This window comes from Neofelis nebulosa, chromosome 5 (genome assembly GCF_028018385.1).
Source record: "Neofelis nebulosa isolate mNeoNeb1 chromosome 5, mNeoNeb1.pri, whole genome shotgun sequence".
NCBI lineage: Eukaryota > Metazoa > Chordata > Mammalia > Carnivora > Felidae > Neofelis > Neofelis nebulosa.
The window spans coordinates 51,059,329-51,074,054 of record NC_080786.1 but is presented as its reverse complement, the minus strand read 5'-3'; the positions used below and the strand labels follow the sequence as shown (position 1 = coordinate 51,074,054).

At 35.1% G+C, this 14,726-nt stretch overlaps 1 protein-coding gene across 8 annotated transcripts in view; it reads right to left on the bottom strand.

Annotated features, from left to right (window-relative positions):
* Window positions 1–14,726, bottom strand: part of LEKR1 (leucine, glutamate and lysine rich 1) — a 231,856-nt gene that overhangs the window by 154,810 nt on the left and 62,320 nt on the right. For 7 of the 8 annotated variants that reach the window (XR_009261914.1, XR_009261913.1, XR_009261911.1 and 4 more), the window contains one exon: window positions 2,159–2,278. Coding sequence is in view for 1 of the 8 variants with exons in the window: in XM_058730308.1 (XP_058586291.1) it covers window positions 2,159–2,278 (120 nt within the window). In the remaining 7 variants the exon portion in view is untranslated. Of the gene's footprint in view, window positions 1–2,158; window positions 2,279–3,424; window positions 5,672–14,726 lie in introns of those variants that run through there. The other variant, XR_009261917.1, reaches the window with a different exon arrangement.

Genomic DNA, 14,726 nt, shown 5'->3' with positions numbered 1-14,726 from the left:
ACCAGTGCCTGGGTGGCTCCATGGGTTAAGCATCCAATTTCGGCTCAGGTCATGATCTCATGGTTTATGGGTTTGAGCCCCGCATTGGGCTCTGTGCTGACAGCTCGGAGCCTGGAGCCTGCTTCAGATTCGGTGTCTCCCTCTCTTCCCCTCCCTCACGCACACTCTGTCTCTGTCTCTCTCTCTCTCTCAAAAATAAACAAACATTAAAGAAAGAGGAAACCAGACTAGAAAAAGAATATTAATCAGTTACAATTAAACCATCTTACTTCTGCTAGACAATAAATAGTACAAATATGTCTCAGTTTTTTCAATAATTTACAATGCTACAAATCACATGCAAAATGTGAATAGTGAAAATTGACCATATCAGTCCATAATATCCTGAAGCAGCATTAATTATTTAAGCTAGTCCTGGTCTACTTTTTTAAAATTTTTTAAATGTTTATTTATTTTTGAGAGAGAGCACGAGCATGAGCACGAGCAGGGAAGGGTCAGAGAGGACCTGAAGCAGGCTCCAGGCTCTGAGCTGTCAGCACAGAGCCTGATGCGGGGCTCAAAATCACAGACCGTGAGATCATGACGTGAGCTGAAGTCAGACACTTAACTTACTGAGCCACCCAGGCACCCCACGGTCTAATGTTTTTTTAAATGTTTGTTTATTCTTGAAAGATAGAGACAGAGCATGAGCAGGGGAGGGGCAGAGAGAGAGAGGAAGACACAGAATCCAAAGCAGGCTCCAGGCCCTGAGCTGTCAGCACAGAGCTGGACAAGGGCTCAAATGAACTGACCACAAGATCATGACCTGGGCCCAAGTTGGACACCTAACCGACTGAGCCACCCAGGTGCCCCTAGTCCTGGTCTAACCTTAAAATTTAATCAATCCTACCACTCATGATGGCATTAATGGATGAAACAAATGGGACTTCCTTAGCAGACCTGAGCCAAAGCTATTGGAAAAGCCAAGCTTGAACACCAGTGGGGATGATCAAAGTGGAGAACTGAAATCACCTGCTGGTTCAATACCAGATTTCTAGGAAAGGGCAAGGATTTCTGATGATAAAAACTATCATCTGTTTTATGAGTAGACTCCTTCATTCATTCAAAAATTATTTATTGAGCATCAGTTATGTGCAAGGCATTTATGAAAGGTACTTGGCCAACAGGTGATCACCAGCTAGTATATTAAAAACTTGTTAGCCTAGGAAATTTCTTTTAAGTTTATTTCTTTCTTTCTGAGAGAGCAGAGAGAGGGAAGTGCAGAGAGAGAAGGAGAGAGAGAATCCCAAGCAGGCTCCGCACTGTCAGCACAGAGCCCAATGTGGAGCTCGATCTCATGAACCATGAGATCATGACCTGAGCCAAAATCAAGAGTTGGACACTTATGTGACTGAACCACCCAGGCACCCCACCCAGGCAATATTTTTAACAGAACAATGTTTCTGGCAACAACTAGTAGATTGGAAAAAAAGGAAAAGGAAAAGAAAAGAAAAGAAAGAAACCTAACATTCAAAATATTCATCCAACATATTTTTTTAAGTCACCCAGAATCCGTGTCTATTTGTAATGCTCATTTAACTTATTTCCCTTTTCTAGCAGCTAAATTACTGTTTTGAAAAGAATCATTTTTTTCTGATATTCTCAATAATTCAATTCCAATTTTATTTAAAAAAAAATGAACTTCCTTGTTGCTGTAGAACACTGGGGTTTTTACCTTCAGGTATGATAAACCCTCCAAAGATGATATAAAAGCAGAATTAACACCATTTTTGTTGGAGATTTCTAAATTTAGAAGGTCTATTACTATCATTTAGAAATGTACCCTATTCTATGACTTTTTGTATCACTGGACTATCTGGCAGGGAATCAAATACACCAAGAAATACTCATCAAGAGAGAAATGAATTAGCTAATATTCTTTCATTCTAAATGTTACTGCAAAATAAAAGCAAGGTGTTTGCCTGATTTAAATGTTATTGGTAAAACTATTCAGTTGAAATAATGATTTAAAAAGAAAATAAGTAAAGTTGTTTTCATTGTTTCAACCACACTGAATATAGAAACTATATTACTAAAATGTGTTTGAATGTTTATAAAGTTAGTTTTAAATGTACTTTTTCAATCTTCATGATTTTCGATTCTTTAAAGATAATCTTACCTGAATGCTTGTGATTGTCTCTGTTTAATATTTAATTCATGTTGCAAATGACTCAATTCTCTCTGTACTCTCTGAAATTCATTTTGTTGACTTTTTAACTGCATACTTACATCCCAAATTCTAAAAATATAAACAAAAAACATCCATTACAAGTTTAAATAATCCTTCATGAGAGCTTTATTAAATTAAAATTTAAATACACTTTTAATAAAAATAAATTCTAAAAAACTATGCATCTTTATATATGCTAAATAAATGTACAGAAAAAGTATGGAGAGACACAAATCAAACACCATTAACACTGGGAAGGAGAGTGGAACCAATTGGCAGGGGAAAGGCAAGGAAGGGCACTGAAGGGAGGCAAAACTTTTTCTCCATATCTTTTGTATTGTTCAAATTTTTACAATAAACATTTTTTACTTGAATTACTAATTAAAATATAACTTAAAAACATCAATTTAATTTTTATTAAAGTAATATGTGTATATAATTTCAAATGTCAAGTATTACTAAAAGAGTCGTAAGAAAAAAAACAGAAATCATTTTCTTTTACCTCAATTCCCACTGCCCAAAACAACTTTCAACGTTTTTCCTGATTCCTCTAGTATTTACTTCTATATTACTAAATAACATGCTTATATTATTATTCCTTAATATTTCAGTATAGATATTACCTAGTAAATTACAAATTACAGTTAAGATCTGATTCTGCTACATATAACTGAGACCTGAATATGATAGCTTAAATATACAAGAGTATATTATATTGCATAAAACAAATGTATTATTAGCCAATCTAATGCTGATGTAATAGCTTTATAGAGTCATCAGGTCCCCAGGATACTTCCAACTCTCTGGTCTATTATCTTTGGTATATGTCTTTTATTTTCATTGACCATGATAATGGCAGAAACTGCAACAATTCTTTTCCCATTCCAGACTAGCAACAAGAGGAGAATAATGGCTCACTCTGTCTCTTATAAGGAAACTTCCTAGAAGTACCACTAACTACTTCTGCTGAACTTAGACACATTGGCTGTACCTACTGTAAGTAATTGGAAAGATTAGCTCCCAGGTATATCCACAGTTCTATTACTAACAAAGAAGGAAGAATGGTGTTATAGTAGGTAGCTAGCAGTCTCTATCACAATCCTAGTAAGAACTGACCTTCCTCCACATACCTGTACTCTTAAACGTACAAACACACCACCCTCCCCATCTTACCCTCCCAGTTTAGTTACATCAATCTTTTTATTCAGTATTTACATTATTCTTCACTAGTGAGCTGTTATGTTATGATCACATTTCTTTTCTTGTACAACTTTTTGGTGTCCCTGGATTGAAAACCCATCTCCTTTTCTTCTTAGTTTTCTGTGTACCTGTCTTTGATACATCTTCCAAATCTGACAGAGGTCTAATTCTGCTTTCTCAATATCTTCAGACACAGCGGAAAACTCTTCCATATCATTTCTTTTCCAGGAAACATCCTTCCCAGAGCTCTCTATTCCCATGCTCCTGTCTGGGTATTCTCCAGTTTCACTAAACAACTGTCACCCTGTGACTTGCCTTTCTTACCATTTCAGGAACTGTCCTTAGCTCTCTTTCATGTCGGTACCCTGTACCCTGGCTCTAAAGTCTTCCTCCTTCTTGGTGTTCTCCTTTTGGTGGAATAAATCCTCCAGGAGTTTGTTTTTTGTTTTTGTTTGTTTTTTGTTTTTTGTTTTGTACGTGAGAGGTAATTTTAAGAACTTGAATATGTGAAAATGTATTATATCTCAGACTAGACAGTTTAGCTAAATATAGAATCATAGATGAGAAAAAATATTCTTCATCTGAAAATTAGGGCACTTTTCCTCTGTTTCCTAACATATGGTGCTGTTTCTGAAAAGTCCAATGCCGGTCTAATTTCTACTTCTTTGTATGATACATGGTAGGTTCTCCTCACTCTGCCCCTGCCCTGGTTCAGAAGCTTTAAGATTTTTCTCTTTTCACTTAGTATTCTTAAATTTCATCACAATATATTATTGTATCAGTCTTTTGTCATTCTCTTTGCTGGGCACATGATGTTTTGAAAACTGGTGTTCTTTAGTTCCAGGAATTTTACCCTAAGGAAAATGATTCTTTCCCCTTCATTTTCTATGTTTTTTTTTTTTTTTCTTTTCTTTTCTGGAACATCTTTCTGTTTAGATGTGGGACCTTCTGAAGAGATTTTCTAATTTTCTTAAATTTTTTGCCATCTTACTACTTTGGACATTTTGTTTATCTTCCATCCTGTCTACGAAATTTTTAATTTCTGTTAAATTTTAATTACCAAGAATTCTTTCTTATTCTTCAAAAGTCTACAAGAATTATTTCTTGTTCTTATTTCATGATTACAATTTCTTTTCTTATTTTTTGAAGGTATCAATTACTGTGTGTTTTATCATTTATTTTTTATTTTTTTAATTTATTATTTTTGAGAAAGAGAGAGAGTGTGAGCAGGCGAGGGGAAGAGGGAGAGAGGGAGACACAGAATCTGAAACAGGCTCCAGGCTCTGAGCTGTCAGCACAGAGCCCAATGCAGGGCTTGAACTCACAAACTGTGAGATCATGACCTGAGCTGAAGTCGGATGATTAACCAACTAAGCCACCCAAGGACCCCAATTATGGTGTATTTTAAAGTTTTCTTCAGCTCACTTCATAGCTTCTGTTCCTCTGGCTTTTTAAATTTTTTCTTTGTTTTGCTTCCCTTCTTTCACATTTGAAGCCTTCCTTACAAGTCTGGAGATCCTTTGTTATCTATTCATATTTACAAATGAGGACAATTGGTCCCATTTCTATAAGTTACTAATGATGGAGAAAAGAGGGAGTGGCTTTTCTAGATAAAGAGAAGTAACAAAAGTGACAATTAAATGTGACATGTAGACCTTGTGTAGAACCAGATTCAAACAAACTACAATTTTTTTTAATATTGAGGAAATTTGATTATGAACTGGGAATTAGAAAATACTGAGGAACTATTGCTAATTTGGGAATAATAATACTGTTGTTGTATAAGAAAATGGCATATCACACTGAAGTAAATGGAGGTGAAACTAGCATGCAGTCTTGGATTTTCCTTAAATTGCTTCAACAACAAAAAAAAAATGGGACAGATGAAACACATAAGACAAAACTGTGGTAATTTTTGAATCTGTGTTAATGTATATTATACTATTTTCACCTAGAAAAAAAAAAACCAACAAACGAGGCAGTGAAATTCTGTCTTAAGGTTCTGTGGTGTGTGCAGGAATTATTAAATGATGGCCTTCAACTGTGCGGAGATCACATGGGGAATTAGCTATTTTGCTAGTACCTATGCCATCTGCCAGAGTCAGGGCAAGGTAATTAAAAGCCTTTGAGGAGACAGAGTGGGAGAGAGGTTCTGAAAGCCTAAATGCACTTTTAAAATATTTTTCATAAATTCTCCTATTTTCAGCCTCACTTTGTACCCTGACAAGTATTTCTCTTGGCATACTGAGAGAAAGAAATTAGCCAAGTGATTTCAGGAGTCACATCTAAAAAAATAAATAAATAAATAACAATTAAAGAAATGTAGAAAATAAAAGGTTAGAAAAATATATACCAGATGCTTTAAAAATGACAAAAGATATATATTAATATTAATAACTACTAATAAAGGGAACAACCTTAAGTTTTGATAAAAGTCTAATCCACCAAGAAAAATAATAATCATGAACTTTTACATACCCAAAATATAAAGAAATATCTGTTAAAAATCAAATGAGAATAAATTACTAATCATAATGGGAGGTAGGAACACATTTCTCACAGGAATGGAATGGTCACAATGACATGAAAAATAGTAAAGATATTGAGGCTATGAATAACAATTAATAAACTTGATGCACGGATATAATTAGAGGATATATCTAATAATCATTCTTCCAAATATGTGGTATAATCACAAAAACTGACCACGTAATCAGCCACGATTGAAATTTTAATATATTATTTTTTTCATTTTTATTTATTTACTTATTTTAATTTACATCCCTCCCTCCCTTCCTTCCTTCCTTTTCTTTTCTTTTTAAAAAAATTACATCCAAGGTAGTTAGCATATAGGGCAATCATGATTTCAGGAGTAGAATCCAATGATTCATCCCCTACATATAACACCCAGTGCTCATCCCAACAAGTGTCTTCTTTAATGCCCCTTGCCCATTTAGCCATCCCCCAACCAAAACCCCTCCAGCAACCCTTAATTTATCCTCTATATTTAAGAGTCTCTTATGTTTTGTCCTCCTCCCTGTTTTTATATTATTTTTGCTTCTCTTCCCTTATGTTCATCTGTTTTATATCTTAAATTCCACATATGTGTGAAGTCATATGATATTTGCCTTTTTCTGACTTAGCATAATACATTCTAGTGCCATCCACATTGTTGCAAATGGCAAGATTTCATTCTTTTTGATTGCCGAGTAGTACTCCACTGGATATGTATGTATGTGTATGTATGTGTGTGTGTGTGTGTGTGTGTGTGTGTGTGTGTATATATGTATATATCTTTAACCATTCATATATATATACATATATATATACATACATATATATATACACACTACATCTTTAACCATTCATCTGTCGATGGACATCTGGGCTCTTTCCATACTTAGGCTATTGTTGATAACACTGCTATAAACATTGGGGTGCATGTGCCTTTTCCAATCAGCACTTTTGTATCCTTTGGATAAATATCTAGTAGTGCAATTGCTGGGTCATAGGGTAGTTCTATTTTTAATTTTTTGAGGAACCTCCATACTGTTTCCCAGAGTGGCTTCACCAGTTTGCATTCTCACCAGGAGTGCAAAAGAGTTTCCCTTTCTCTGCATCCTTGCCAACATCTGTTATTGCCTGGGTGGTTAATTTTAGCCATTCTGACTGGTGTGAGGTGGTATCTCATTGTGGTTTTGATTTCTATTTCCCTGATGACAAGTGATGTTGAGCATTTTTTCATGTGGTCCCAATAGTTCATTTTTGCTTTTGTTTCCCTTGGCCCTGGAGACGTGTTGAGTAAGAAGTTGCTGTGGCTTTTTGGTTTTTTTGCCTGCTTTCTCCTGTAAGATTTTGATGGCTTCCTGTCTTACGTTTAGGTCTTTCATCTATTTTGAGTTTATTTTTTTGTATGGTGTAAGCAACTGGTCCAGGTTCATGTCATTGTCCAGTTTTCCCAACACCATTTGCTGAAGAGAGTGTCTTTATTCCATTGGATATTCTTTCCTGCTTTGTCAAAGATTAGTTGGCCATACATTTATGGGTCCATTTCTAGGTTTCCTATTCTGTTCCATTGATCTAAGTGTCTGTTTTTGTGCCAGTACCATACTGTCTTGATGATTACAGCTTTGTAATATAGCTTGAAATCCAGGATTGTGATGCCTTTGGTTTTCTTTTTCACCATTGCTTTGGTTATTCATGGTCTTTTCTGGTTCCATACAAATTTTAGGATTGCTTGTTCTAGCTCTGTGAAGAATACTGGTGATATTTTGATAGGGATTGCAAAATTTTAATATGTTCTTAAAAAGAAAATCATATACCCACATTCATTGTCTACAGTAAAATTACACAAAACATTTACAACAAAAAGTCCACTAAAAATCTACATATATGGAAACTTAAACATACATCTAATGAACTTTGAGTCAAAAAGGAAGTAAAAATAAAAATTATCAACTACTGGGGCGCCTGGGTGGCTCAGTTGGTTAAGCGGCCGACTTCGGCTCAGGTCATGATCTCGCGGTCCGTGAGTTCGAGCCCCGCATCGGGCTCTGTGCTGACAGCTCAGAGCCTGGAGCCTATTTCGGATTCTGTGTCTCCCTCTCTCTGACCCTCCCCTGTTCATGCTCTGTCTCTCCCTGTCTCAAAAATAAATAAAACGTTAAAAAATTTTTTTTAAAAAATTATCAACTATTTAGAAACAAATGATAATGCATTTATTAAAAAAATAACAATGAATGGGCATTCTGAATGTCATGATCTAAGAGAAAGTATAAATGACAAAAAAAATTTATTCTCAGAAATAAGGGTACCCCAATAGCAATGAGCATACCCAATTCTTACATCTTGGTTTCTAAATACTACTTTCCAACAAAATAAACCAAAGCATCTTAGAGAACTGGTTGATTCCAGGGGTGAGGCAGGTAAAATCTAAGGCGAGCCTAGAATATTTTGTGGTGCCAGAAAGTAAGGAAGAGCTCAAGGAAGATAGGACACGTTGAAAGGGCACAGGTGCCACCTGACAACTCCTAATAACCAAAACTGGAACCGCTGATAAACAAAAAGAATAACTATAGTATTTGAGTATAACCCACAAAATAAAAATGAATGATTACATACTGATACTAATAAGTAACTGAATAAATAAATGGAAGAGAAGGAACAGTCCTTCCCTCACAAAGAAATTGCAATTAATAAATGTAGAAGAAATAAGAAAAGTATTTACAACAAAATATGTATAATTGCAAAGGGAAAAATAGTAATTTTACAATGGAGGAACCTGGCAAACCCCACCTTAGCCAAGTGATCAAGGTAAACATCATCTGTAAGAAGACATATTAACATCATGATACACTAATAAGGACATATCACTTCTGTGGTATTCTTGCGAAAAAAGAATAATCTCATCATAATTATGAGTAAACATCAGACAAACCCAAATTAAGGGATATTCTACAAATAACTGAACACCACTCTTGAAAAGCCTTGGGTCATGAAAGGCTAAGATTAAGGAACTGTCACAGACCAAAGAAGACTAGGACAGTATAAGCTCTAAATGCAATGTGTGATTCAAGATTGAAGCCCGAACTGGAAAAGAAGATGCTAGTGGAAAAATTGATACAATACCAATGTTAATTTCTTAGTTTTTTGGCTTTTTTAACTGTCCATAGTTATGTAAGGTGTTAACATCAGGAGAAGCTAGGCATATGGAAACTGTACTATTTTTTATTTTTTGCAACTTTCTGTAAGTCTAAAATTATTTCAAAATAAAAAGTTCTTAAAAATCACTTGTACATATACAATGAGTAATTTGTACATGTCAAATATATCTGTAGTATAAATTATGTAAAAAGGTGGGTGCTTTTTAGGGGCACCAGGGCGTCTCAATCGGTTAAGTGTCTTACTACAGCTCTGTGCTGACAGCTCAGAGCCTGGAGCTTGCCTCGGATTCTGTGACTGCCTTCCTCTCTGCCCCTTCCCCACACATGTGCTGTCTGTCTCTGTCTCTGTCTCTGTCTCTCTCTCTCTCTCTCTCTCTCTCTCTCAAAAATAAACATTAAAAAAAGGTGGGTGCATCTTAAATTTTGGAGGTTATAAAATATTTTTAATAGCAAAAATAAAAGGAAAAAAACCTTCATGGTCAATAGTACAGGAACTTTAAACAACCTATATTCCTATGCAATACTATACAAAAAATAAAAAAAGAATGAAATATATCTCTATGTCCTGGCATAGAAAGAATACAAGACCAATTATCGAGAAAAAAGAAAAGCTGTAATTTACAGATGAGTAAAAGTTTTCAAACATGCCTAGTAGGAATGCAAATTAACACAACTACTTTGAATAAATAATTGGATCTATAAACCAGGCCATATGTATGAGGCCAAGACCCAGAACTTCCACACCTAGTACATATCCAACAGAAATGTGCTCATATTTTCACCAAAGACATGCACATGGATGCTCATGGCACCGCTGATTATAATAGCCCTGAACTGAAAACAGCCCAAATACCCATCCATAGCAGAGCAGATAAATCCACTGTGGCATATTCAGACCATGGAAAACTGAAGAGCAACAGGAATGAACAAAAAGCTGCCACCCAAAACAACATAGACGCATCTCACAAACATCAGGAAACCAGACAAGAGAATATACAGTATATGATTCCATTTACATAAAGTTCAAAAAAAGGCAACATTAATCTCTGGTGTTATAAGCCAAGATAGTAAGTAAATTCCTCCGGATGGGTGATAATAAAAGAGGTAAAGAGAGCTTCTGGAAGGATGTTGTACTCTGTTTCATGATCTGGGTGCTGATTACATGGGAAATTCACTGTGTGAAATTTAATTTAGCTGTACATATTTATGCATTCTCCTCTATATTATACTTCAATAAAAATTTATAAAAATAAAATTAAAATTAAACACCTAGACAGCTTATTACTTGTATGTAAGCATATAGAGATTGATAAATGTGGAAAAATCCAGAAATATTAGAAAATTTAAGCTACACTTAAGAAAAGTTAAGTTTATACTGCTGGATTAAAAGGCTTTTTTATTAAACATTCCTTAATTATAGCCCACTCCAACTATTAAGATTTACCCAGAAAAGAATTCGAAGCTTGTATTTTTACAAATTATTTTCCTTTTCATAATTAAAAAAAATACACATGAAAACACTTTCCAACTTTAATTCTTTTAATACACTCCCCAGCTGAATGTTACATATAAATAGCATCTCAAGCCCTTTAATACTCCTTGAGAAGTTAGGCCACATTATTTCAATCTGTTCTGGCTGTGTAAGTTGACTTCACTTCTTTCAAATCAAACTGATAAGGTTATAAATGTCATGCCTGGAAAGGCACTAATGTTCACTTTTACATATTTTATCAACTTTATGAAATAAACAATTCACATAATATTGCAATAAAGTATGTACTGTGCAAGTACATATTTTTCTCTAACGGTCATAATCCTGCATTAAAGTTGAATACTATGTTGATATGAGGACATGTTGTTGTCTAGAGAGAGGGTGTTCCTGAAAATAGGGACTAACAGCATGTTCTAGTGGAGAGAGTCCTGTGCTGGAAGTTAGATGATTTGTATTATAAACCTCTTGCCAATGCACCCATGAGAACAACACATTTATTACTCTTACATACTTCCCAGCTTTTCTCTTAGCTAACTTGATTAAAATGAATCGTGTGAGAATCACAGAGTTGTAAAACAAAGTTGGGAAAGGTATTATAGTCTCTTAATTATTTTCATTCGGATCATCTACTAATATTACTCATAATGAAAATATTCTTAAATTGAAAATACTTTAAAAACACCCCTTTAGCTTCCCTCCAGTCTATAATCAAACACTTCAGAAAACACAATAAGGAAGCTAATCATATCCCTAGGGATTCTACCACCTGTAACCTATATTCTTTTATGTCCAGCTCCTGGCTCTAAAGATTCCTTTATTTTTAGTATTTCCTTCAAACTGGTTTTACAGCAATCTAAGATGATAGGTGGAAGTTCAGGGTCCACAGAAATTAGGTGGCAGATTTTCAGGACTGTGGCCTATCATGGCAGGCAAAGGCATCCAATTATCAAGGGGTAAATTAGGACTGCAACAAAGAAATCAATCAAAACAAGTTAGTGCTTCAAGAATTCTTGGGAAACAGATTTCAGAAGTTAACATGCAACTAACTGCCAATCACAAAATGTGGCTTCTCTGGAATTAACCACTGCCTAAATGCATCCAGAAAATTAAATTACCTTTCAAGAAAGTAGGGAGTGTGAGGTGGGAAGGCCAAGTATATAGGTAGATAAATCATTCAGGACTCAATAAAACCAGAAAGAATTCTTATTTTGCAGAGAAAAGTCATAAGCACTTTGTGAAACTCTGGAGATAGAAACCAAACTTCTTTACCTATTATCAGGAGTATGGCAACTTCAAAAATGTCAACTGGAGAATGCCCAGGACCAGAAATGTCACTAACATACAATTGCATAGAATAATAGCAATATTTATAACAAAATTATTTGTGAATGCAACAATTTCCTTTTGAGTGATATCCTATTGCTTTTATTTATAAAATTATTATGATACTTATTTATATCTTCCTACAAAAGTTCTAGCTTAGTTATTAAAACATATCCTTTTCTGAGGTAGTTAATTTTATCCCAGTCATTGTATACAGTATCAATGTACTTTCAGTGTATTGGTAACAAATGTACTCCTTAATAGTTTGACTCCTTCTAAACAGTGATTGCCCTATTGACGGAAGGTTCTAACATGTAGAGGTCTCAAAAGTCGAACAATGGTAAGCCACTGTCTTGACTTTGATACCACACATTCATATTCATTCCCTCGCCTCTTCTCTCTCCTCTCTCCCCTGTCTCTCCCCACTCTTTCCCAACACTATGAGAATGGTACTTTCCATTGGACTGAATCAACACTGCTTTTTAAATGAACTTCATTTAATTGGTCTCATTTGAGCTTTATTCAGTCCCTGATTTTTCCCTGGGTCTCTTTAATTTTTTTAATGGATAAGTACCTAGAACATATAACCTCCCAAAACTGAAGCAGGAAGAAATAGAAAATTTGAACAGACTGAACACCAGCAGTGAAATTGAATCAGTAATCAAAAAATTCCCCTGGTTTCTTTAATGTAGAGAATCTACTAAATAGATCTTCCTTTGACTAAATATGATACTCTTAAGCTTTACTAGTACAGAAACAGAAGTTAAAAATCTTAACCTTGACTTAATAAATAACCAAACACATAATTCTGTATTGTAGGTTTGATGTATATTTTCACAAAATGGAGGTGAAAGTTTTGCTGTATTTTCCTTGAAGGCAAGGGGATAGATGGAAGATAATTTGGAGAAAAATGGAAATTTCCATTGTTTTAAAGTGCTCTTAGGGGCACCTGGGTGGCTCAATCGGCTGGGCGTCCGACTTCGGCTCAGGTCATGATCTCCCAGTTCGTGGGTTCCAGCCCCGCGTGGGGCTCTGGGCTAACAGCTGGGAGCCTGGAGCCTGCTTCAAATTCTATGTCTCCCTCTCTCTCTGCTCCTCCCCTGCTCATGCTCAGTCTCTCTCTCCTTCAAAAATAAATAAAAGCATTTAAAAAAATTAAAAAATAAATAAAAATAAAGTGCTCTTAATAAAATCACATTGTTATAAAAAAAACTGTTTTAAATATTGCTACCATCATTCTAAGTTACCTTTTAACTTTTGTTAAGTTATTTATTTATTTATTTTGAGAGAGACACAGAGAATGTAAGCAAGGGAGGGACAAAGAGAGAGGGAGAGAGAGAATTCCCCAGCAGGCTCTGCACCTTCAGCAGAGTCCAACACTTGAACTCAAAAAACCATGAGACCATGACCTGAGCCAAAATCAGGAATTTGACGCTTAACCGACTGAGCCACCCAGGTGCCCCAAAGTACACTTAACAATTACATTATTTATTCTTTAGTGCAAGAATTTACGATTCTTACTTCCCTAATTGTTCTGTCCCAGTTTTGGTAACATAGAAGGCATTGATGAATATTCTTTTGATTAACTCTAAAGAATGGAAAGCATATAAAATCCCTGGATATTCTTTTTCATGTAATGGTTAGCTACTGTTTTGTCCACCCGGTACGATTCCCTTTATGTGAAATCATCAACTCTTTATGCAAAGAATTATTTTTTCCACCCGAACCTTAAAGATCCAACCATTCATATGACTACTGCCACAGAAGTTTCCATGTTCTAGGACTCAAACTCCACTGGCTCAGTGGATGAAACACCTGCCCCAAACTAGGTCAACCAGAGCTCTTCTCTAGGATTTTTTTTCCCCTTGCAACAAGAGAAAAGAGCAGGCAGTTCTTCTCAGGTGGCAGTAGATCTAGGAACTAAAACTTAGGCATTGTAGGCAACTGCTTTTCCTTCTAAAAGGAGAAAGTAAATCTGCAGCTTAAGAGAATAAAGCCAGTATGAAACGAAAAGCGAAGATGAAAGACAAAAAGAAAATCTTAGGGGTGGTCATGTCCTTTGTTCAGGTTATTCCTGAGGGCTAGCTCCCATGGTTCAATTTTTTCTTTGAAATCTGCGATCCATTAATTTTTTTAAATTTTGTGTCCAAGCTAGTTCAAGCTAGATTTTAGTCACTTACAATTAAGAGTTTTAACTAACAGTGTATGACCCAGGATCCATCATACAGCAAACTTAAAATTAACCTCTAAGGTTAGTTTGAAGATAGAATGCTTTCTAATAATCCTTAAAAAATGGAAAACATTTAGTGAAATAAGCTCATGACAATAAATAGGCAATTCGGAGAAAAGCAATATTCTGAGTAAAATTTTTATGAATATAAGCTAGATATCGTTCAATAGGGTAATAGGGAACATGATCTGCATTCTAAAGACTGCACTGTTGTTAGTGAAAAGCTGATCTCTGTGAAAGTGCTAGCACCTTAAGTAAAGGGACAAAAGCCATTGTTCTCCAAATGTGAGAACACTAGCTATCCCGTGTAAGGGGCTCCCTGCTCAGCTGACCTTGGGTCTGTGTTTTTACTCTTGGTGGTTACGACATGTATAATAATTTCTAGAAACCCAATTTTAGTACAGTCTTACATATTGTTCAGGAACTCCTCAGTGATATTTTGGATATACGCTTGCCCTTTTAGCTAAACTACATGTATTTGTATTCCTTTTACCCTGTAGTAGTAAAATAGCTATATAGGATTATTCTTTTAAAAAAAACTTTTATTAACATTCTTATAGAAAAAGTAACTTATTTTGATTGTGAAACAGCTTCTAATCTCTTTTTCTC